At 52.2% G+C, this 21,899-nt stretch overlaps 1 protein-coding gene across 3 annotated transcripts in view; it reads left to right on the top strand.

Moving 5' to 3' along the window:
• Positions 1-1,430: 1,430 nt before the first annotated feature.
• Positions 1,431-21,899, top strand: part of GLIPR2 (GLI pathogenesis related 2) — a 43,141-nt gene continuing 22,672 nt past the window's right edge. Inside the window, exons 1-5 of one of the 3 annotated variants that reach the window (XM_060153403.1) lie at positions 1,431-1,531; positions 11,184-11,292; positions 11,649-11,752; positions 13,600-13,677; positions 20,896-21,513. In XM_060153403.1, the coding sequence (XP_060009386.1) occupies positions 1,519-1,531; positions 11,184-11,292; positions 11,649-11,752; positions 13,600-13,677; positions 20,896-21,056 (465 nt within the window). In that variant the 5' untranslated portion in view covers positions 1,431-1,518 and the 3' untranslated portion in view covers positions 21,057-21,513. Of the gene's footprint in view, positions 1,532-11,183; positions 11,293-11,648; positions 11,753-13,599; positions 13,678-20,895; positions 21,514-21,899 lie in introns of those variants that run through there. The other 2 variants (XM_060153405.1, XM_060153406.1) reach the window with 2 other exon arrangements.

Here is a 21,899-nt window from a genome sequence, read left to right as displayed (position 1 = left end):
GTAGGGGACATGGGCTCGAGCCCTGGTCTGGGAAGATCCCACATGCTGCAGAGCAAACTAAGCCCGTGCACCACAACTACGGAGCCTGCACGCCGCAACTACTGAAGCCTGTGCACCTAGAGCCCGTGCTCTGCAATGAGAAGTCCGTGCACCGCAACGAAGAGTAGCCCCCCGCTTGTCACAACTAGAGAAAGCCCGCATGCAGCAACGAAGACCCAACACAGCCCAAAAACAAAAGAAAAAAAAAAAGGTCTACCCTTATAATAAGTCAGTTCACTTCAGTGCCCACTTATTGAAAGGTCTTAAAATTAGCTTCCTTCAATTAGGGTTTACTGAGCCCCTTCCCCAATAAGGGGTTACTCTGGGGAATCTCACACAGGTGCCCCAGGCTATGTCTTTATTCCCCACTCTTCTCACACAGGGTGGGGCTGTGACTGAGACCAAGTCTCCCCAGTGCCAGGTGTGTACTGACCACTGCCCCAAGGCCAGAAAAGGTCAGGACCTCTGGAAGTTGAAGGGACCCATATGCCCTGAGGGAAGGGTAGGACTTGAATGGGCAGAGATGGGCCAGCAGCCCATGCTGACAGAACAGCCTGAGGAAGGCAAGGAGGCGAGGAATCTCAGAACATGTTTGAGGAATATCAAAAAGTCTACTTTGGGGAATTCCCTGGCGGTCCAGTGGTTAGGACTCAGCGCTTTCGCTGCCAGGCCGGGTTGGATCCCTGGTCTGGAAACTAAGATCCCGCAAGCCGCTTGGCGAGCCCTCCCAATCCCGCAAAAAAGTCTAGTTTGACTTCAGGGGTGGGGGATTTGGCTTGGTGTGACAGGCAACGAGGGACAAGAGGACAGGTCAGAGCGGGGCTGCAGGAGCCTCCCTGGGACGGCCACGCAGGAGGGTTGGGGAGTGCCCATCTCCCACCTGGACTCGCACCAGAGGGTGTGTGCTGGGGAGAGGACGAAGATGCCCTTCGGAGCCCGGGGTCACTGGGGAGGGGAAGGCGGCATGCTCGGGGCCTTAGGGGTTTGTGGGGGTCAGGCCGCGGCGGGAAGAGCACCGACCCCTGGTGACGCGGGTCGGAACCGACCCTCACACCTCGACTGTGAGCCCCGCGGTCCCCGTAGCGCATCAGTTGCTGAGCATCTACCAGGAACAGGGTGAGCATCTACCAGGAACATGGGCTTCCCTCTGCATCCCCATTCAGTGTCCCGAGAGGGACAGGTATCCAGTACGCCCTGGGCTCCCCGTCCGCACCTGGAGAGCCCTGAGCGGTCGTTGGGGTCCCCACTCCGGGCAAGTTCTCGGGAGCAGCGCGAGAAGGCGCGCGGTGCCTCCTCCAGGCAGCCGGCGGCGTGGCCCCAGGCGCCTCCTCCTGCAGCTGCCGCTGCCTTATAAGGCGGGGGCCGGGCCGCGCCGGGGGAGGAGCTGCGGCCGCCCGGCCTCCTCCTCGGCTTTCGGAGCGGCGCGGGGCCGGCAGGGAGCGCAGCGCAGCGGGAGCCGAAGAGCGCGCGGAGCCTGCCATGGGCAAATCAGGTGAGCCCGCCGTGCCAGCCGGGCCGGGGTGCGGGGATGGCTCGGAGCCCGAGGCTCCGGGGTCTTCACTGTCACTCTTCCCGCGGTGGGCTGGATCCCCGGGGAGCGGGTCGACAGCCTCCGCCGGGGCGACACGGTTCCGGCCGCGCTCCGGGACCACTGGGTGCGGGATGGAGGGGCTCGCGACGCGGGCGATTTCCGGGGCAGCCAGGAAGCCGGGGTGGCCGTCGGGCCCTCGGGAGAGAGGTAGGAAGGCGAGACCGAGGGAGGGTCCTCCTGTCTGCGAGCCAGAGATTGCGTCAGGGAGGGCTTCCAGGCACTGATGGGATTAGCGCTCAGCGTCCGGCCAAGGCGTGGCTTTTGCTTTGTTTCAGGACAGGGTTAGAGTTGGAAAAAGCCACAGAACTGTGACAGCCTCTCTTCCTGCAAAACAGCTTGCCCCGACCAACCCTCCGAAAGACAGCTCTGAGCATCCTTTTCTTCGGTCGTTGTCTCTCCTCCTTTAAGTGCCCCTCCACCCCTACCCGGTGCCAGACTCAGTCAGGCTACACACGGTTGCCAACAACGGCTTCCCCTTTCTCTCTGACCTGTCGCGGCCCATCCTCACCAGGTGGCTGTCCCGGTGAAGTGCCGTCATTCCCTAACACCTTCCATCCCATTGTCTGCAGGTGAAAAGAGTACACATTCTTCAGCCCCTTTCCTCCCCCAGCACTCAGCTGTGCTCTGGGCATAGCTCTTCCGCTGGGTTCCCTTTCCCAGCGCTCACCACCACCACCAGCACTCCACCTCTCCCACTTCGGTGAAGTTGAAAATCCTCCCCGTCTTTCTAAGGCTCAACTCCTGTGCTGGGAGCCCACCCCGATTTCCCCACCTGGTGTCTTCTTTGTTGCAGCCCTCCCAGCAGTCAGGTTGGGACACTACCCAGCCAAAGATCAGTTTCCCACAGACTCCTCACTTTTGGCAGCCAGGAAGCATGTCTATCTCAGCATAGTTCCTGCCTCACAGGAGGCTTTTTAATGAACAGCTTTTGAACAGAGTTCAAAAGTCCTGCTTCATGGGAAGTTGAGATTGTCAGCCTCAGATGGGTAAGGCTGGGTCTCTTCTTGAATCTGTCCTCAAGATCTGGACTTACGAGGTACCAGTGTTGGGAGTAAGTAGTTTTCTCTGGCATTGGTCCTAACCTGCCCTTATCTGTAGTTACAGGTCTGGCTTTCAGCCCTGGCTCTGCTAATCACTTGCTGTGTGATTTCAATCAAAGCCCTTTCCTTCTCTGTGCCTCAGTTTCCTCATCTATACAAGGAGGATGGCCTATATCATCCCCAGGGTCTTTTACAGTATGGAAAGGTGACTTGCAGTTAAAGAAGAATGTGATAGGTGGCGGGTGTGGGGAGAGGAGGGCGGGGACAGGAGCATGGAAGATGTGAGAGGGCACTTTGAGATCCCTACTTGGGAAATCAGTTCCTTTCTCTATAGATTAGGAGAAAATCCACAAATTCTCTACAGCTACATTTTAATCAGTTGTTTCTGGCTTCTTCCCTAAGAAACAGTTTTCCAGAACTGCCGGGTGCCTATCTTCTATTTGTTCATTCATCCCTCTCCCCCTCTCTCCCTCCCTCCATCCTTCCTTCCCTCCCTCTCATCCTTCCATTCCACCATCTATCAGCTCTGTACCAAGCTGTGGACCCAGTGCTGCGGCGGGCATGGCCCCTGCCCTCAGGGGTGTTCATGTGGATTATGAAATGCACCATAAAGCGGATTGGGGGGATAGACAGGCACCACATGGCTCCAGTAAGAGGTGGAAAGTGATCTAAGCCACAAGACAGGTACAGGTGAAGAGAAGTGGGAGCTCAGGGGAGGGGAAAATCTCTGCCCAAGTGTCCAGTGAAGGCTCCTGGAAGAGGTGGTCAGACCCCAGAGTGTCTTGCAACTTTGGACTTTTTCCGATGGGACCTGGGGGGACCATTGAAAAGCATCGATCTCAAAGCCGCAGGACTAGAGCTGTTCCAGGGTGGAGGGCGGATCAGATGGGAAGAGGGTGGAGGTGGGCGTCAGGGAGAGGCTGCTGCAGTTACTCAGGCAAGAGATGACAGAGACATCTAAGGGACTGGAGAGGAAGCGGGGATGGATTTTTGAAATGGTAGCCTCGAGCAGACTTGGTGACTAACTTGCTGTGAATAAGAAGGAAAGGTCAGCGGTATGAATCTGGGTGCAGGAAGGTGATGACACCTTCCAGGACTGGAGGTGCAGAGTCGATCAGGATGGTGGTGGAAGACAGGTTAGAGGTGGTTCAGGCAGTTTCCACCCCCCTTCCCATGCCTACCCTCCACATATACCCAGGGACCTTTCAGAATGCTGGCCCTTAGTCACATGCATTTTATTTCTCTCCCCCCCCACCGCCCCGAAGACTCTGAGCCCCCTGGATAGTATCTGGCTCCCCTAAGGGTCCCCAAGAGAAAATGACTTTTCTGGGTGACACGGGCCCAAACCTTGATGTTCCGGGCCGCCAGCCTGAGGCTGTCTGTGCCCAAAAGACAGGCGGCATCACAGACGTGTATCCACCCAGGGGCTTTCTGTGGTTCCACAAAGACCTTCATAAGGAACCTGCCTCTTCTGGGCCTCAGTTTCCTCATCCCTGCATAGGAGCCCATCTCTTTTTAATCTTCAACCTCAGATATACCCCAGAGCTGTTGGGGTAGCGGGCATTGCTGGAAAAATGTCACATAACTAAAACAGCTTAAATTCCAGGAGTCACTTGGCCCAGTGTTCAGAGACTTCCAGGTCTGGCCACTGGCCCTGGTCTCCCTGCTGGGCTTCAGTTTGCAGCCGGGCAGAGAAAGGCAATGCCCTGGGGCTCAGTGAAAGCCTCTAATATAGTCCCTAATAAGAGTGATCACCAATTATTCTGCTCCTGCTGTGTGCCAGGCTTGGAGCTGGGTATTTCACATGTGTTACTAACTTTCATAACAGCACTGTGAGGCAGTTGTTATCAGCTGAATAGATTTACAGAGGTTGAGTACTTCGCCCAAGCTCACACCCTGACCAATAAGTAGACAAACTAGGATTTGTACCCAGCTCTCTGACTTCCCAGCTGGGTGCTGTCCCCTCTACCACAATGACCACTTGTCATCCTGTTTCTCAGCCTGGACTCTGGCCCTTAGGGACATCCACACACCCTCTAATTGTCTCTAAGAATCTTCTTATCCCTTGACCCACATCTCCCAGCCCCAGAGGTTATCAGAGCAGAAAGACCTTCAGGGACCAACTAATCCGAATTTTCTACGGAGCAGGGCCCTCACACCTCTGCAGGGGGAGGCCATGTGGCCAGGTCAGTCCCAGCAGTACCATTTTCATCTGTTGATTCCAAAGAAAGGTTCAAAGAAAGGGTTTCCCTGCCTTGAAGCTATTTTGAAAACCACAGATGTCATCCTTCCTTCTCACACAGGTGGGGACTTGCCCAGTGCTGGCGGGCAGGCCTGAGGGGCGGCAGGCAGGGCTGGAGAGGGGACCACCTGTCTGCTGATGAGAGCAAGCGCTCTCTCTGCCCTGGCTTCTTCAGCCCTTCAGTGACTATTGCCCATCACAAAGGGGCAGCCGATACACTGGGACATCCTTGTCATTCTTGCTTAGGGAAAGGAAGATGTATGTAAGGTGGAAAGTGTGTGAGATCCGGGGCAAAGGAGGGACATTCTTAGATCTGGCTCTAATGTGGGCTCACTGTGTGACCTCGGGCAATTCACATGTCCTAAAGACCAAAGTTTCCTCCTCTGTAATGAGAAGGATCCCGTCCTCAGGGTTACCCAGTGATGGTGTGAGAATCTCATTCATTTGTTCTTGTGCTCACTTACTCAGTAAATATCTGAGCTCAGAGGTACTGAAAGAGGTCATCAAGGCCAGGTTAAATACCAGCAGCCCTGCTCCTGTTAAAATCTGGGAAGGGATCTGATGGGAGCAGGTTCCCCCAAGGCCAGGAGGAACTTTGGACTCCTCTGCCCAACAGTAATGATAATAATTATAGCTGACATTTAGTTGAACTATAGTTGTTCACTTTGCTCCAGATCTGTTCTAAAGCATTTACGAATATTAATTTATTTAATTCTCACAACAACCCTGTGAGGTGAATACTGTTATCCCCATTTTGTATATGGAGTCAATGAGGCACAGAGGGATGAAGCAACTTGTCCAAGGTCACCCAGCTAGTAAAAGGCAGAGCTGGGATTTGCCTCTTGAATTTCCTGGAACCCAAGCTGAAAAGAGCTACTCATCTGGAACTCATTGCTTTTTTGTTTGTTTGTTTTTTGAATTTTATTTATTTTTTATACAGAGGTTCTTATTAGTTATCTATTTTATACATATTAGTGTATATATGTTTGTTTGGGTTGTTTTTGTTTTTGTTTTTCTTTTTGCGGTACGCGGGCCTCTCACTGTTGTGGCCTCTCCCGTTGCAGAGCACAGGCTCCGGATGCGCAGGCTCAGCGGCCATGGCTCACGGGCCCAGCCGCTCCGCGGCATGTGGGATCTTCCCGGACCGGGGCACGAATCCGTGTCCCCTGCATTGGCAGGCGGACTCTCAACCACTGTGCCACCAGGGAAGCCCATATGTTTGTTTTTTTAATCAACTTTTTATTCTTTCTTCCTGATAAACTAGCAAAACCAGCTTTGCCCCAAAGGCTTTCTAGCCTCTTGCCAGGGGACCAAACAAAACCAGCTTTGCCCCAAAGGCCTTCTAGCCTCTTGCCAGGGGACCAGAGGGGCCTGTCCATAATTCCTGCCTTGGCCCCTGACGGTCCTGGGCCTCTCTGGTGGGGAGTCTGGCGAGGGTTGAGAAATGAGTCAGCTGGGCTCTGGGAGGCCTCCGAAGAGGATGGATGCTGAGGGAGGAGCCCGTCGCAGCCACCAGCTGTGAGGGAGGAGGGGCACGGACCTCCTTAGATTCTTTATTCAACAGTTAGAAGCTCTGCCCTAAAGAACCTTCAAGAGCCCCCAGTCCAGCCCCACCCAAGATGCCTGCACCCTCCAAGCGGCAGAGACCGCCCTGGCCAGCCGCCTTCCCTCAGCCGCAGGAGCCAGGCCCAGGCAGCCCCTTCCACCTTTCAACAGCTCTGGCCTTAAGCCCCAGGTCTGCCCCCTGGAGCTTCTACTCCACAGCCCCTGATTTTCCTCTGGGGCCCCTCACGACGGTCTGTCTATAAAGGCCTTGGCACAGAGGAGGCTCTTGAGAAATCTTAGTTCTTTTCTCCTCTTCCTTCTTCCTCTTCTTTCCCCTCAGAGATTTGAAGGCGGCTGCCAACCCCACTAGGCTGATCCTCCTCCTGGGACTGGTGGCCCTATCTTTCTCTTCTCAATGATTTCCTCTGTCTCGTGACCCTTGGGGTGGGGTGGGGTTAAGGGCAGGGTTTCTCTCCTCGTGGGCCTACCTCTGGACCAGTAGTAGGAATGTGGACAGGTTATTTCCTTCTTGAGCCTCAGTTTCCTCATCCAAAAAATGGGTACAGTAGTGGAAGCTCCCACAATGGTGGTGAGAAGTAAATCAGATCTTGCACAGGCCTGGCACCTAGAATGGCTGGCCATCGAGCAGAAGAAAGGTCCTCCTTCATTCCAGGCTGGTACCCTGAGGCTGTGTGACTTCTGAGCCTCAGTTTACCCTCCCACAAAATGAGGGCATAATCCCTCCCTTCTTCTCCCCCCACAACCATGGGGTGGCTCTGAGGGCTCTCCCTGCATCAGGCAGGGATGGGTGGGTTTTCTCTGACTCCTTTTTTCCTTATGTTTATCTGCTCTCAGGTTTCTCTTCAGAAGTGAGGTGTGCCTCTTTCTGGGTGTGGTCATCAGTGGTATCTTGCTTCCCTGAGGTTGAGGTTCTGCTCACAGGGGCCGCCTGGACTGGGACTGGCTGCCGTGGTGAGAGGGGACCAGTGAGTCAGCCAGGGGTGTGGTCATGGGGCCGCCAGGCCTCCCAGCCAGGGGCAGGGAGAGAGGGCACCCCTCCTGACCCCTTCCTAGGAACCCTGGCCCAGGGCACTGGCTCTGCTGGGATCAATGACTGGCTTCAGCTTCTGGGCTACAAGCTTAGGTTGGGCGCAGGAACTTTCACTTTTGTTTCACTACTTCCCACATTCTGGGAATGCAGTGACCTAGTTTTTAGCAGCCTTATGTCCCTTCTGCCAAGGAGACTGCAGGGCCTGAGCACTCCAGAGTCCAGTGTATCTCACCCCAGCACTCAGAGCTGTCTTTAAACGGGCTTCACCTTAGCGACCCACCCATTCCCCTTATCTCCACCTCCTCCACACAGCCCCAGGATACACCAGGTCCCTTCCACACTGGCCCTTTCTGCGCTTTTGCCTCCTCATTACCTCCTCCAGGGAGCCTTCCCTGATACATCTGTGGTCACCATTGCCCATGCCACTCAGTCCCATGCATCTCCCGTAGTGTCCCACCGTGGCCTGCCTGGGACATAGGAGCTGGAAGGGATGTTAGAATGGGCCTGGCCAGGTCTGTCACTCAGATAGAGACCTTCTGCCACTGTGTGTGTATCCACACCTGCCCTTGCATGGACACATACACTTACCTTGATCACTCGTTAGACAAGCTATGAACTCCTGGAAGTTTGGGGTCAGTCGGTCATCTTGCCTCCTCTCACCCCTACCCTGATGGGACCTTATAGGATCTCAGGGTTGGAAGGGACTTAAAGGTCATCTGACTGGGTCTTCAGTGCCTGAATCCCTCTGAGAGGCATCACCTGCTTGTTTGTCCCCAGTGCTGGAGAGCTCACTACCTTGCGAGGTAGCCTTTTCAGTCTTCAGAAAGCGTTCATGGAGAGAAAGATCTTTCTTAGGCTGAGCTGAAATCTGTCATCCTGGCTTTTCCACCCACTGGCCCCAGCTCTGCCCTGTGCGGCCCCAGAATTCAGCAGGGCCCTCTACGGTGTCTTCCAAAGTCTGATCTTCTTCTGTACTTGCAACCATCCCTTATAAGACCACCTATCCAGCCCCTCCTTCACCTCATCACCACCTCTGAACACACTTCAGATTCTCACTGCCTCTAATGCAAGGTGGGGCCTGGGCTGGGTGAAGCATTCCAGCTGGACACTGGCTTGTGCAACACATCGCCCCGGAGCCCGTGGGTTTCTGGCTGCCACGCCACCCAGCTGACTCCTTAGCGTGTTGTCAGCGAGGCCCCAGTGCGGTTCCCGTGAGTTGTTGTGGCTCCCGCCACTTGCACCTGAGATATTCTGTTTTGGTTTTGGTTTTGGTTTTGGTTTTGCGGTACGTGGGGCTCTCACTGTTGTGGCCTCTCCCGTTGCAGAGCACAGGCTCCGGACGTGCAGGCTCAGCGGCCATGGCTCACGGGCCCAGCCGCTCCGCGGCATGTGGGATCTTCCCGGACCGGGGCACGAACCCGCGTCCCCTGCATCAGCAGGCGGACTCTCAACCACTGCGCCACCAGCGAAGCCCCTGAGATGTTCTTTAAAAGCCTCTGTGACTCCATTATCCACAGGAACATGCTAAACCCAAAATCTTTTTTTTTTTAATTGTAAAAAACACATGACATAGAATTTACCATCTTAACCATTTTTTAGTGTAGTGTAAAGTATATTCACATTGCTGTAAAACAGATCTCCAGAACTTTTCCATCTTGTAGATCTGAAACTCTATACCCATTAGACAGCATCTTCCCTTTTCCCCCCTCCCTCCAATAAACCCCAAATCCTTGTCTTTCGTTCCAGCAAGGGCTTGGCCGGCCTCTTGGCCACAGAGGCCTGAGACTTCAGGTGGCAGCTCCACCCTCTGCCTTGTGCCCAGTTACCATCATCAGGGTTTTCACCTCCACGCCTTTGTCACAGCATCTCCCCATCTCTGCCTGTCAACCCAGATCTCCCAGATCCTGGCATTCAGCATCCCTCTCCCACCCCTGTCCCTGTCTCACTCCACATTACTGTGACTGGACCCCACTGGACTGCCCTGCCGGGCCCTGGAATGTTTGAGGTCAGGACCACTCGCTGTCCAATATTTTGGAAACCCCTTGGAAAGCTCGACCACCACTGGCATAGCCTGCAGTTTCCTTCCCTCTGCTGGGTTGGTGTCTAGCCCAAAGCTCCGGACGGCAAGCCCTGGGTCTTCTTCCCTCACATCCCCTCAGAGGCCCAGTGGGACTCTATCTGAAGGCCCAGGAGACCTGAGGGATCTGGCTAAGGGAGGGGAAGAGGACCCCTGCTGCTTCATCTCCACGGCCTCTGGGGGAAGACAGCAGAGGAGGAGAAAGGTGGCTGGTGAAGGTGACCTAGGCTAGTGGACAGAGGGGTGCTTCTTTCATCCTCCGGTTTACACCCTCCCTGCCCGTGGCCAGGCCTCAGGGGCAGGCTCCCGCCAGAGGGGACTAGCTCAGTGTTATGGACCCTCTGTGGCCATCGCTCATAATTCACCCAGCTCACCCGCTGTTTCCATGGTGGAGGGGGGGTGGGGGGGGAGAGGGGGGACTCCCAGATTCCTAAGGCTGCGCTCTGCGCCTTCACAATCTTAGCCTGGCCAGCTCCTGTCCAGACCTCTGTGGGGCCTCAAATCAGGGGTCGCCTTCCTGGTCTCCCAGACCATGTTAGGCTGCTTTTCTCTGAGTTCCTCTTGACCTGTGCTCACCTGCACCTTGGCCCTACCGCACTGTTGGCTAGTGTCTGTTTACAAGGCTGTCTCCCTTCTGTGTGTGAGCTCTTTGAGGGCAGGACACGGCTGATTTGTCTCTGGACCCCCAGCGTACAATATGGGACCTCGCCCAGAGGAGGCACTCAGAGAGCAGATGTACAGAGGGATGGGCTGGGGTTGGATGGATGATGGATGGGTGGTTGGATGTTGATGCTTAGATCATGAATCAATAGGTGGATGGATGAGTGGTGGAGAGATGGATGGAGGATGTGGGATGGATGGGGTTCCATTTCAGATACGAATTGAAGGGACCTCTGTCCACTGCTGACCTGGCCTACCCTTGGCTTCACCACTTCTTGGCCTTGCTTTTTCTGAGGTTGTGACCCAGTTGACACAGGCTCCACCTCTTCCCTCACCTGCAAGCCTGAGCCCAGCTGATCCCACCCCACCACCGCGTTGTTTTCCACACTCTCCCCTCTCTCTGCTTCCCAATGCTGTCCTACCCTGGTTGGTCCTCTTCTCTTCATCTGTCCCTCTCTCTCGGGACAGTGCAGGCACCCCTCAACCCCAGCCAGGCCTGTTCTCTCTGGGCTCCCACCTCCAGCCCTTGCCAGTCCCCCTGACCATGCACTGTAGGTCCGCTCTGAGCTACCCAGTCTCCTTCAAACATTTTCTTGCAGAAGTCCTGCTGCTTCCTGTCCTGCCTCCCACCATCTGCTCTGTACCTCCAGCCCATCCCCCACTCAGCAGCCAGCAGGGTCTTCCAGAAACACAGCTCTCCTCAGCTCACTCCCCGCCCCCATTCAGTCGCTTCCCATTGCCTTGGATAAAGATCCAAATGCCTAACATGCCCCATGGGGCCCTGCGTAGTCCAGGGTGCATCAGTGTGCAGAGACCGGGGCAGCAGCCTGGGCACGTGGGCTGAGGTTTGAGCTGGGCTTTGCTCTGAAGCCTGCTGGCGTACTTTCCGTGGCTCTTTTCTCCACGCTGAGACAGTCTCCATCTTGAAATCATTGCAGCTTCCAAGCAGTTTAATGACGAGGTCCTGAAGGCCCACAATGAGTACCGGAAGCAGCATGGCGTCGCCCCGCTGAAGCTCTGCAAGAAGCTCAACCGGGAGGCTCAGCAGTGAGTCCCCCCGGGGCCCCGGGCAACTCGGGCCCTTCCCGGTGCTGCCCCTGCTGCAGTCCCAGATGGGCTCTGGAAGGCAGGAGGGACGTGGGTTGGGGGGCAAATACAGCCAGACTTGAATAACCACTCTGCCACTTACCCAGGCAGGTCCCGTTGTTCCTCTGAGCCTCAGTGTGCTCCTCTGTAAAATGGGACTGGAGTGGGGGCTTGGACGAGTTGCAGGTGTGATGCTCCTGATGGCCTCGGCGAGCCCAGGGCAGGGAAGGAAGTTCAGCCACACCAGGTTAGGGCTCCTACTCTGGGGGCTTCCCTGAGCCGTACTCGCTCTAAGGAAGCACCGTGGACCCCGGCAGGTATTCAGAGGCCCTGGCCAGCACGAGGATCCTCAAGCACAGCCCGGAGTCCAGTCGTGGCCAGTGCGGGGAGAACCTGGCGTGGGCATCCTACGATCAGACAGGTGAGTCGTTTCTCGGCTCCCCCGCTCCTGCCTGAGCCGGGCCTAGGACATCCAGCATGCACGCCCCTCCTGGCCCCAGCGCCCTCCGTGGTGTTGTCGCTGTGATGCAGCCACAGGCCCAGAAAAAGGGAAGAGAACCCCAGCGCTGTCTGTCTGCTCCCAGGAGCTGACTGCAGCTCACCACAAGGTCTCTGATGGCCAGCTCAGGGCCAGGCCTGTGCTGGCTGCCAGGGACACAGAGATGAGTCAGACTGCCCAGCCCCACCCCCCTTCCAGAAGAGCTCCCAGCAGAGGAGTGAGGGCGGGGAGACAGACCGTTTCTGTGGCTGAGTCTCAGCCTGACCCTGCGGGCCCTGAAGCATCCCCAGCCTCAGAAGGGTTTTACGTTCCTCACGTTTTTCTGAAAATATTTACAGTGCTTGTGTATTAACTTTCTTCACGAGAAAAAATGCAATAGAGCTTTTTTCCGTGCTGGAAAAAGTAATAATGGGAAAGACAATTTCTCATCCAAGGTCACAGCCTGGAATGGTGGTCCCACCACACTGACCAAACATTCTTGAGCTTCCTGGCTCTGACAAGGCTGTCGTGGCTTTTTAGGAAAAATGCTGGAGAGAGCTACCTCGTGCTCTGAAGCTTTCTCCAAACTCCCGCGGGAGAATGACTGCTCCTTCCCTGGCCTCACATTCCTGGGAGTTCCCCGGGGAGGCCCTGGGAGTCCTCTTGGTTTCCCTGGGGCCGAGTCCCTCCAGGAGAAGTGTGCACTTGCTCCCGGGGAAAGCAGGAGCCTGAGGCCCGCAGCCCCTCCCCAGGCTCAGACTGTGGGCCTTGGCGGGGAGAAGGGAGAGGGGTGGGAGAGAGCCGGCAGGAGACAGGGCTCCTGGTGCTGGCTCCCTGTGTGGCTTTGAGCAAATCTGCTACCTTCCTTGGCCCCAGTTTCCCCATCTCTACAGAGAGGGGTTGGGTAGGACATCTCTAGGGCAGTGGTTCCCCACCATGGCTACACACTGGGATCTTTTGTGGAGCTTTCAAAAAATATTAGTGCCTGGATCTCTCCTCCGGAGACACTGATACAGTCAGCCTGTGGCAGGCCCCAGGCATCAGTAATTTTGAACAGCTCCCCAGCTGCGGCCGCTGTGTAGCCACTGTTCTCGAAGGACTTGCTCCTCAAAGTGTGGTCCACGGATGAGCAGCAGCACCTGGGAACTTGTTAGAAATGCAGACTCAGGGCTCCACCCTAGATCTTCCAAAGTCAGAATCTGCATTCTAACAAGAGCCCCAGGTGATCGGTGCACTCATTCAAGTTCAGGACTTACTGCTCTGAGGTCCAAGGCTCCTAGCTCTCTGGCCCTGAGATCAGCCGCTTCCAGGGAAATGCTGTGACCAGTGGATGCTCCAGGGGAGTACCCTTCTGCCTGCAGGGGAGACCCTGACCCACCGGCCCAATTACATTTCCTCCTGTGGGTGTTTCAGGAGCCAGACTTGCGGTGGGATGAAGGTGTGGTCTCCCAGAAACTCAGAGCATCATTAGAAACCCTTGGAGTACGTTGCATTCAACCCGATTGTACAGAACGGGGCAGGCCTTGCCCAGGATTACACAGTGAATTAGTGTCAGGGCAGGGACACAGATGCTGGTCCCCTGACCTCAGGCCAGGGCTCTTTCCAACCCCTAACAAGGCCCTCCCTGCAGCCTGGATGTGCTCATGGGCAGGAGTCCCCATGTCAGCTCGTTGGTGCTTTATGAGACGTCTAACTGTGGGATGGGTGCTTTGGGGTTAATGGGAGGAGATGGAAGGAATAGGGAGTCGGTTGATTTTGCTGCTGAGTTTTAAACTTTCTTTTCCATACAGGAAAGGAGGTGGCTGATAGATGGTACAGTGAAATAAAGAACTACAACTTTCAGCAGCCTGGCTTCACTTCCGGGACAGGTGAGTGACATGGTCACACCAGTGACCCGGCCCTGGGCTGGGTTGCAGTTTGGGTCTGACTTCAGAGAGGAACTAACCCTCTGAAAATCAATTATTTCTCTCCTGTTTCACCTCTTCCATATTTCTGTGGTTTGACTTTGCCCAGAGGGCAAAACCCTCTTTCCCCAACACCTCTCCCAACACACACACACACACACACACACACACACACACACACACACACACACACACACACACACACACACACACACACACACACACACACACACACACACACACACACACACACACACACACACACACACACACACACACACACACACACACACACACACACACACACACACACACACACACACACACACACACCCTCCATCCAAGAGCGCCCAAGCTGCCAATTCCTGTCCCACCAGCTCAAACCTCTTCACCTGACTGGAGTGTGATATAAGGAGGCTGTGGATTTCAAAGGTTGCTGAGTGTTTCTCTCCAGGAGTGATGCCTCAGCGCTTTTACCCTGTCATCCCGCTTCTGCTCCAGCCTGCTCCCCAGCAGCCAGAATATTCTAAGACCCTTTCTGCCCACGCTGCTCTCCTGATTAAGCTACCAGTGGCTTCCTGGGGCTGTTGAGAAAACGGCCAAGCTGCTGGCTCTTCTGGTCTGAGCTCCCTCCTCCCCCCACACCCTCACATCCTTCCTCTCTGCACCTCACTCCTCACAGCCTCCCAGGCATTCTCCCTTCACCTTTATACTCGAGTTTGTCATTCAGGAGAGCCTGGAATGCAGAAAGCTTGGATCTAGTCTCAGCTCTGGCACTATTAGTTGTGTGAACTAGGGTCGACTCCCTGTTCTTCCCTGTCCCCAAGGGAGAGGGACAAAGCGGAGGCCTCTATGGGACGTTCTGAGAGCCAGTATTTAGATGCAGGGAACTGGCCAGGGACCATCAGCCTTTGCATAGGCCTCCCCGGTGAGCAGTAAATGGTTAGCTTACTAAGCCCCGGGCAGCCGCTCCAAGCTCTGGGCTCCCCCCTGCCCCTCAGCAGCGATCACCAGGCTCCTGTCTTTCCTCAGGACCGACTCACATGCACCCGGGGCCCAGGATGGGTTGGAAGGGGCTGTGCATTTCTCTGACCAGAAGGCACCAGGGAAACTGGAAAGGGGGTTCTCTGTCCACCCCCCATTCCTCTGCCCCACCCCATCCCACCCATGGATGGAGCCACTTATGGCTTCTTACCCCCTGGAGGCTTCTTCAGAAGCAGGAAGTGACATGTTCTCAGAGCCAGTCACCGTTTCCTGTGGTTTGTGCTCACCCCTTTGGGCAGGGGTTCTTGCAGTCGTGTGGGGAGAGGTAGAAGCGTCTGCCCTGCGGGGCAGGACAAGGAGGCCACTGTCAGGCCCTGAATGAGAATTGCTGGTTCTGTGGCAATTAGATTTGAGAGGTGAGGGAGGGAACAGTGACAACCTCCTACCAGTGATTAAGGACGTGTAGGCAGAACCTGGTCCTCTTTTCATAAAGATCAGTGTCCAGAAGACGTTTTATTTCACAGCGTCTGGACGTCCTTTTCCGTTGAGCAAGATTCTTGGGCAATCAGACATGTGTCAGAGCAAGTGATTGGCGTTGCTCGTGTGTGCACGCCACTTGACGGTGAAAAGCATCTCTGCCTCCATGGCCACGTAACCCTGCAACACCATTTGAAGGTGGGGCTTTATTCCACCCGTTTGCAGAAGAGAAACTGAGGCCCAGAAAGGGGAAGAGACTCCTGTTTACCTTCTATCCTCAATCTGATGCTTTTTACATGGCCCCTGCTCCAAGGTGGGAATCTCTCAAGTGTCAGAACTGGAGATGGGACTCAACTTTCCGTGACCACTGACCCACTGTGATCCTGTCTGTTGCCCCACATCTCGCAGCCCTAAAGAGGAAAACCCCAGAGCCTCCAGCCCGTATGCCATCCCAGGTGCCAGTGGACAATGCCTGGGTCACACAGAGCCTGATCCTCAGACAGGAGCACAGCTTTGGGTGGTGATATAAGCGGGTCTCGCAAGACCCTTAAAGATGCTCAGGCCCATCCCCCATGAGTCAGCCTCCCCCAGAGCTGCTTCTTGCTGCACCATGGTTCAGGGGTTCCCTGACCTGAGTCCATGTTGCAGGTGCAAAGGCCTTTGAAATATCCTATAATCTGTCCCTACCGCACCCCACCTGGGTCAAAGTCTTGTGATGAAGGACACAGTTCTATGCTTTGTGCTGAGCGGAGAAAAATAGCTTCCTGCAGTCCCTTTATGTTTTCTTTTAATGAGTAGGCTTTGTTTATTCTGAATAAATAATACTTTTATATGACATGAAATTTGCAAGCTGTATAAGGTGGCAAGTCTTCCTTCCGTTCCTGGCCTCCAGCGCTTTCCCTCCCAACCAGTAATACCAGTTTCTTGTGGATCATTCTAGAGATGTTCTGAACCAGCAGTTGTGTAAATGCTCCCTTTTCCCTTTTTTATACTCTGGTGTCAGATAGATGATCTGTTTTGCACTTGCTTTGTCCACACAGCAGCTTGGCAGAGATTGTTCCGTATCAATACAGAAAGAGATTCCTCTTTCTTATGCATTATTCTCTTGCAAGGATGTACTGTAACTTACTCAACTTGTTTTTCAAATGCATATTCTAGGAAGTTTGGGTCCATAGCAGGAAAGAGGATGTGATCCCTTTAGGAAAAAAAAAGAAAAAGAAGGAAGCTGTGAGTAGTTTAGGGTTAGAAACCAGTGTGTATCTGATGGTTGCTAAGGAAGTTGTGTCCTTTAATTCATCTCTAAATACCCAGGCTTAATTATCTCTGCAGACAGAAACCTCTCCAGTCAGAAGAAGGATTACTTAGTCTCATCTATTTGGAATAGGCTTCCACGGGCATTCACACTGCTGGTGCGCATGTGGTGTCTGTAAATATTTTCTTGGCAACCAGTGGATAAATGGCAGCTCTTCCTTGTCTGGGTGACAGAGAGAGTGGGTGAGTCAGTGGCCAAAGCATGTGGTCTCTTGGAGAAAAGCCTTATATGAAAAAGGGCCTGAGCCTTAATGAAAAGACAGTCTAAGGGACTTCTCTGGCAGTCCAGTGGTTAAGACTCCATGCTTCCAATGCAGGGGGCTTGGGTTCAGTCCCTGGTTGGGGAACTAAGATCCCACATGCCTCATGGTGTGGCCAAATTAGAAAAAACAAAAGAGAAAAGAAGAAGAAGAAAAGACAAGACAGTCTATAGAAGCAATGACACCTGCTGACAGCCTGGAGATGGGAAAGAAATGTGACTCAAAAGTGTAAGGACCCAAAAAAAAAAAAAGTGTAAGGACCAAGGGTGAATTGGAAGGTAGTGTTTCTTCTTTTCTGAGGTGAGAATCAAAGTGTATTGAGCAGCAGTTAACACGAGGTTAAGGATAAGTGGTCAGGATGCATAATCGTACTTAGTGTTTGTTTTCTTTTAATTCTTGCTTTGATTGTATCGCATTAACCCTACTGATTAGTGTTTATGTTTGCTTATTTTCATAAAGAATTTAGTAAACTCAAATCTTTTAGGGATGTAGACAAAGAAATAAACTATACCTAAATTTCAAAATTATAAAAATGGAGTTCATTTATAGGGGGAAAAACACAATTTAATTAATGATGGTTTATTTAGTCCTTACCAAATACAAGACACAATGGGAAATATCAACTCTGTCTCTTCCCTGAATGGAAGAGTGTGGGTACCAGCCTGTCTCTTTCCTTCCTTCCTTTCTTCCTCTTTCTTTCTCTTTCTTTCTTTATTTTGTGGTGAAATACACTTAACATAAATTTACCGTTTTAACCATTTTTAAGCATACAGTTCAGTGGGATTAAGTACATTCATGTCCTTGTGCACTCATCACCCCCATCCATCTGCTGAACTTTTTCATCATCCCAAATTGAAACTCTAAACCCATTAAACAATAACTCTTATCCTTTCCTACCACCCCCAGCCCAAGCCTTGGTAACTACTATTCTACTTTCTGTCTCCATGAATTTGACTATTCTACCTATATAGGTAAGAATCCTACAATATTTATCCTTTTGTGTCTGGCTTATTTCACTTAGCATAATACCCTCAAGGTTCATCCATGTTGTAGCATATGTTGGAATTTTATTTCTTTTTTAAAGCTGAGTAATATTCCATTGTGTATACATACAACATTTTGTTTATCCATTCATCTGTCGACGGGCAGTTGTTTTCTTTCCCCCTTTTGGCTGTTGTGAATAATATTGCCATGAACACTGGTGTACAAATATTTGAGTTCTGCTTTCAGTTCTTTTGGGTGTATGCCTAGAAGTGGAATTACCAGATTATACGGTAATTCTGTATTTAATTATTTTAGGAACTGCCGTACTGTCTCCCACAGTGGCTGCACCATCTTACATTCCCATCAGCAAAGCAAAAGGGATCCAATTTCTCCCCATCCTCACCAACATTTGTTATTTGGTTTTGTTTTTTAAATAATTTCCATCTTAATAGGTATAAAGCAGTTGCCCTCTTTCTTTCCTAACCAGCCACTGGAAGCTTAGCTACTCTGATCACAATTTTCCTCCTTCCCTCTGTCTCTTCCTTTCTTCATCAGATATTAATTGGGCATCTACTATGTGCCAAGCCCAATGGTCAATAAGACAGGTATGGTGCCTGCCCTCAAAGAGGAAATATAATATCTTTGGGGTTGTTTTCGAAAATGAATGCCATTCTGTGACATGGCAGTAAATATCCCATTGACCTGTCAAAGGATCTCTATGAGAAAGGTGCAAAGGATGAACTCCCAGTCTCTACTCCCAGGAGATGAGAATTTATGGTCATTGAGCAAAGAGTATGTTACAGCATCAGCTCTTTGACCCCAAAGCAGGAGGGGAGTTAGAAGCTAAGCTATGTTAGCAGTTTGAAAATACCAGTGAGTGAGGGGCAGGCAGCCTGAACAGTGAGAGAATGATGCTGGGAAGCTTTGGCAAGCCACAGAAGCACCTGGAGGGGCAGGCAGTAGCTTGAGAAGGAACTGGGCTATTTGGCTCAGAGCAGGGGGAACTGAAGGAGGCTCTAACTTGTCAAGGTCTCAAAGAGCTCAAACTGTAGAAAGCCTGCATTTCCAGTGGTGGCAGAACTTAGTCCAAGATGGTTCTTCCATATGCTTTTCATTCATTCACTCATGCATTCCATTCATTCATTCAACAAAGGTTTATTTTACATTTTCCATGTGTCAGGCTGTGCCAGGGCACTGCATGTACTTTGATGAATAAATCAATTTGGTTCCTGCCCATGTGGGGCTCATGGCCTAGTGAAGGAGCCAAACAATTAGCAAATAATCAGATACACCATTGCAAATGGTAAGAATGATACGAAGGGGAAAATGGTGCAATAAGACTCAAGGGAGGGAGGTGTTCAGGAAATAACAGTGATTGTGAAAGGCCTCTCTGAAAAAGTGACTTTTTTTTTTTTTTTTTTTTTTGCGGTACGCGGGCCTCTCACTGTTGTGGCCTCTCCCGTTGTGGAGCACAGGCTCCGGACGCGCAGGCTCAGTGGCCATGGCTCACGGGCCCAGCCGCTCCACGGCATGTGGGATCCTCCCGGACCGGGGCACGAAGCCGTGTCCCCTGCATCGGCAGGCCGACTCTCAACCACTGCGCCACCAGGGAAGCCCCTGAAAAAGTGACATTTGGGCTGACACCTAAGGGACAAGAAAACGCTGGTCATCAGAAGAGCGTTGCATAGAGCGGCCAGTGTGTGCAAAGGCTTTATAGTCAGAAATAACCGGATGTGTTCAAGGAATGGAAACGAGGCCACTGGGGCAAAGCATTCACTCTCGTTTTAGGTACGACTAAACAATGGAAGGATTTTTAAGCAGAGAAGTAAACAGATATGACTTATGTCTCAAAATGATCACTCTGGCTATGTCAGTGGAAAGTGAATTGAGGCAGCAAGGGTGGCTTCTGGAGAGCCAGGCGAAGGCTGTTGCAGTGGTCCCAAGTGAGAAAAGTTTGCGGTTGAGACCACAGTTTGGGGAGTGGGTGGACTAGAGATGTATTTTGGAGTTAGATTCTTCAGAACTTTTTTTTTAACATCTTTATTGGAGTATAATTGCTTTACAATGGTGTGTTAGTTTCTGCTTTATAACAAAGTGAATCAGTTATACATATACATACGTTCCCATATCTCTTCCCTCTTGCATCTCCCTCCCTCCCACCCTCCCTATCCCACCCCTCTAGGCGATCACAAAGCACCGAGCTGATCTCCCTGTGCTATGCGGCTGCTTCCCACTAGCTATCTATTTTACGTTTGGTAGTGTATATATGTCCATGCCACTCTCTCACTTTGTCACAGTTTACCCTTCCGATTCTTCAGGATTGAATGATGGGTTGTTGTGAGGAAATGGGCAGGAGGGAGGAATACAGAGCCACCCTGAGGATTTTGTGCACAGAGGTACCAGACATGGAAATGGGAGGGACCAAAATCAAGAGTGAGGTTTGGGCAGGTTAAATTTGAGAGGCCTGTGACTCATCCAAGTGGAAATGTCAAGTAAGTAGTTGTGTTTGGAACACAGAGGAGAGATTTGGGCTGGAGAAAGAAATTTGGGAGCCAGGGAAAGATGAAATCGCCTGAAGAGTGCAAAAAGAAAAGATAAGAGAGCCCAGGATTGAGCCTTGGGAAATGCGGGTCCTCTAATATTCACAAGTGAGATAGAGGAGGAAGAGGAAGAGGCAGTGACATGGGAGGAATGCCAAGAGAGGAAACCAAAAGAGGAGAGTCCTTTGAAAAGCGGAGGAGTCGACTCCATTAATGTTCCTGAGATGTCAAGTAAGATGAAGGCAAAAGGTGACCATTGGGAAGGAACATGGAGATCATTGGTGACCTTGAAGAGTACAGTTCGGGGGGAGGGGTGGAAGCAGGTGCCGGGTAGGGTGGCATCCTAATTGTTGGGGTCTCTGGGCTTTGCCGTGATCTCTGGGAGACCATGAAACCTTTGGGCATCAGAGAGTGAGATGAGTAGGGTCTTTGTGGCTGACTGAGAGGACCCGATGCATTAGAAAATTGGTCCGTGTTTTGTGTCCCCTCCCTCTGATCGGTGGCTGAAGACCAAGCCTCTCACAGCATGGCAGGACGGCACAGGGGTTCAAGAGTCCCTTGCAGCATCATTCTCCAGGCTTTGCTAACTAATCTGTTTCCCTCTCCCCATGACTGCTCCCCTACAGGACATTTCACTGCCATGGTATGGAAGAATACAAAGAAGATGGGAGTGGGGAAGGCATCTGCAGGTGATGGGTCCTCCTTCGTGGTGGCTAGATACTTCCCAGCAGGGAATGTCGTCAACCAGGGCTTCTTTGAAGAAAATGTCCTGCCTCCAAAGAAGTAATTTGGCCAATGTAACGGGCAGGTGGCAGACGTAAGAACTTGGATTTGAAGTGCCTAGAACAACAAAAACTCAGCTGTGTGTCTGTTCCTGTGGGTGTATGTGCTTGCTCGTGTGATGCTGTGAGTCTCTTGAGCGCACACTCGGTTTTACAGTTCTGCATGAATTCATTCTTACCAAAGAAATGAGCATTTGAAGCCTTTACCTTGATGGTTCCCTAGACTACAATTATTTGGACTTTGGAGGGGGGGGAAATCAATTTGTAAACTTTAAAAAAATTTTTTAAGCAAACTCCTTTTGTACCTTTCTTACTTATAATATCCATCCCTGGACTTTCTGTATTCCAAATGTTTGTGATGCTGAGAAAATGAAGTTCATTTTATGTGACCTTCATGCATTGTAATCTACTTTTGGTAGATATTTAAGAATATTAAACCCTCATTAAATGTGACACAAGATACAGCTTTAAACACATAAATATAAAGCAGCTTCCATCGGAAACACGGGGTAGGCAGGGGCTCCATTTCACAGAATTACTGAGATTTCTCCGTTGTAAGCCATGATGTCATCTGCACGCCTCCTGGAATTCTCTGGTGGGATTGCCAAAGAACAAATGGAGAAAAAAGCTTTACTTCCTTGCATTTTTCTACCTTCCACCGCCCCTTGCCCACCCACCACCCTCCCTTTTTTCTTAAAATCCACGGGCATTTCAGAGTTCAATACGCCCCCCAGCACCACCTTGGTTTCCAGGGAGCTGGGCTAGGCCTGCGATTCACCCATCCCCCACTCAGCCTGGTGGCCCAGGGCCTGTTCTGGGAGAAAGCCCCTCACACCGCCTGGGCTCTT

The sequence above is a fragment of the Lagenorhynchus albirostris genome, chromosome 7 (genome assembly GCF_949774975.1).
Source record: "Lagenorhynchus albirostris chromosome 7, mLagAlb1.1, whole genome shotgun sequence".
In the NCBI taxonomy this organism is placed as follows: domain Eukaryota; kingdom Metazoa; phylum Chordata; class Mammalia; order Artiodactyla; family Delphinidae; genus Lagenorhynchus; species Lagenorhynchus albirostris.
This window is presented reverse-complemented; position numbering and strand designations above follow the sequence as displayed.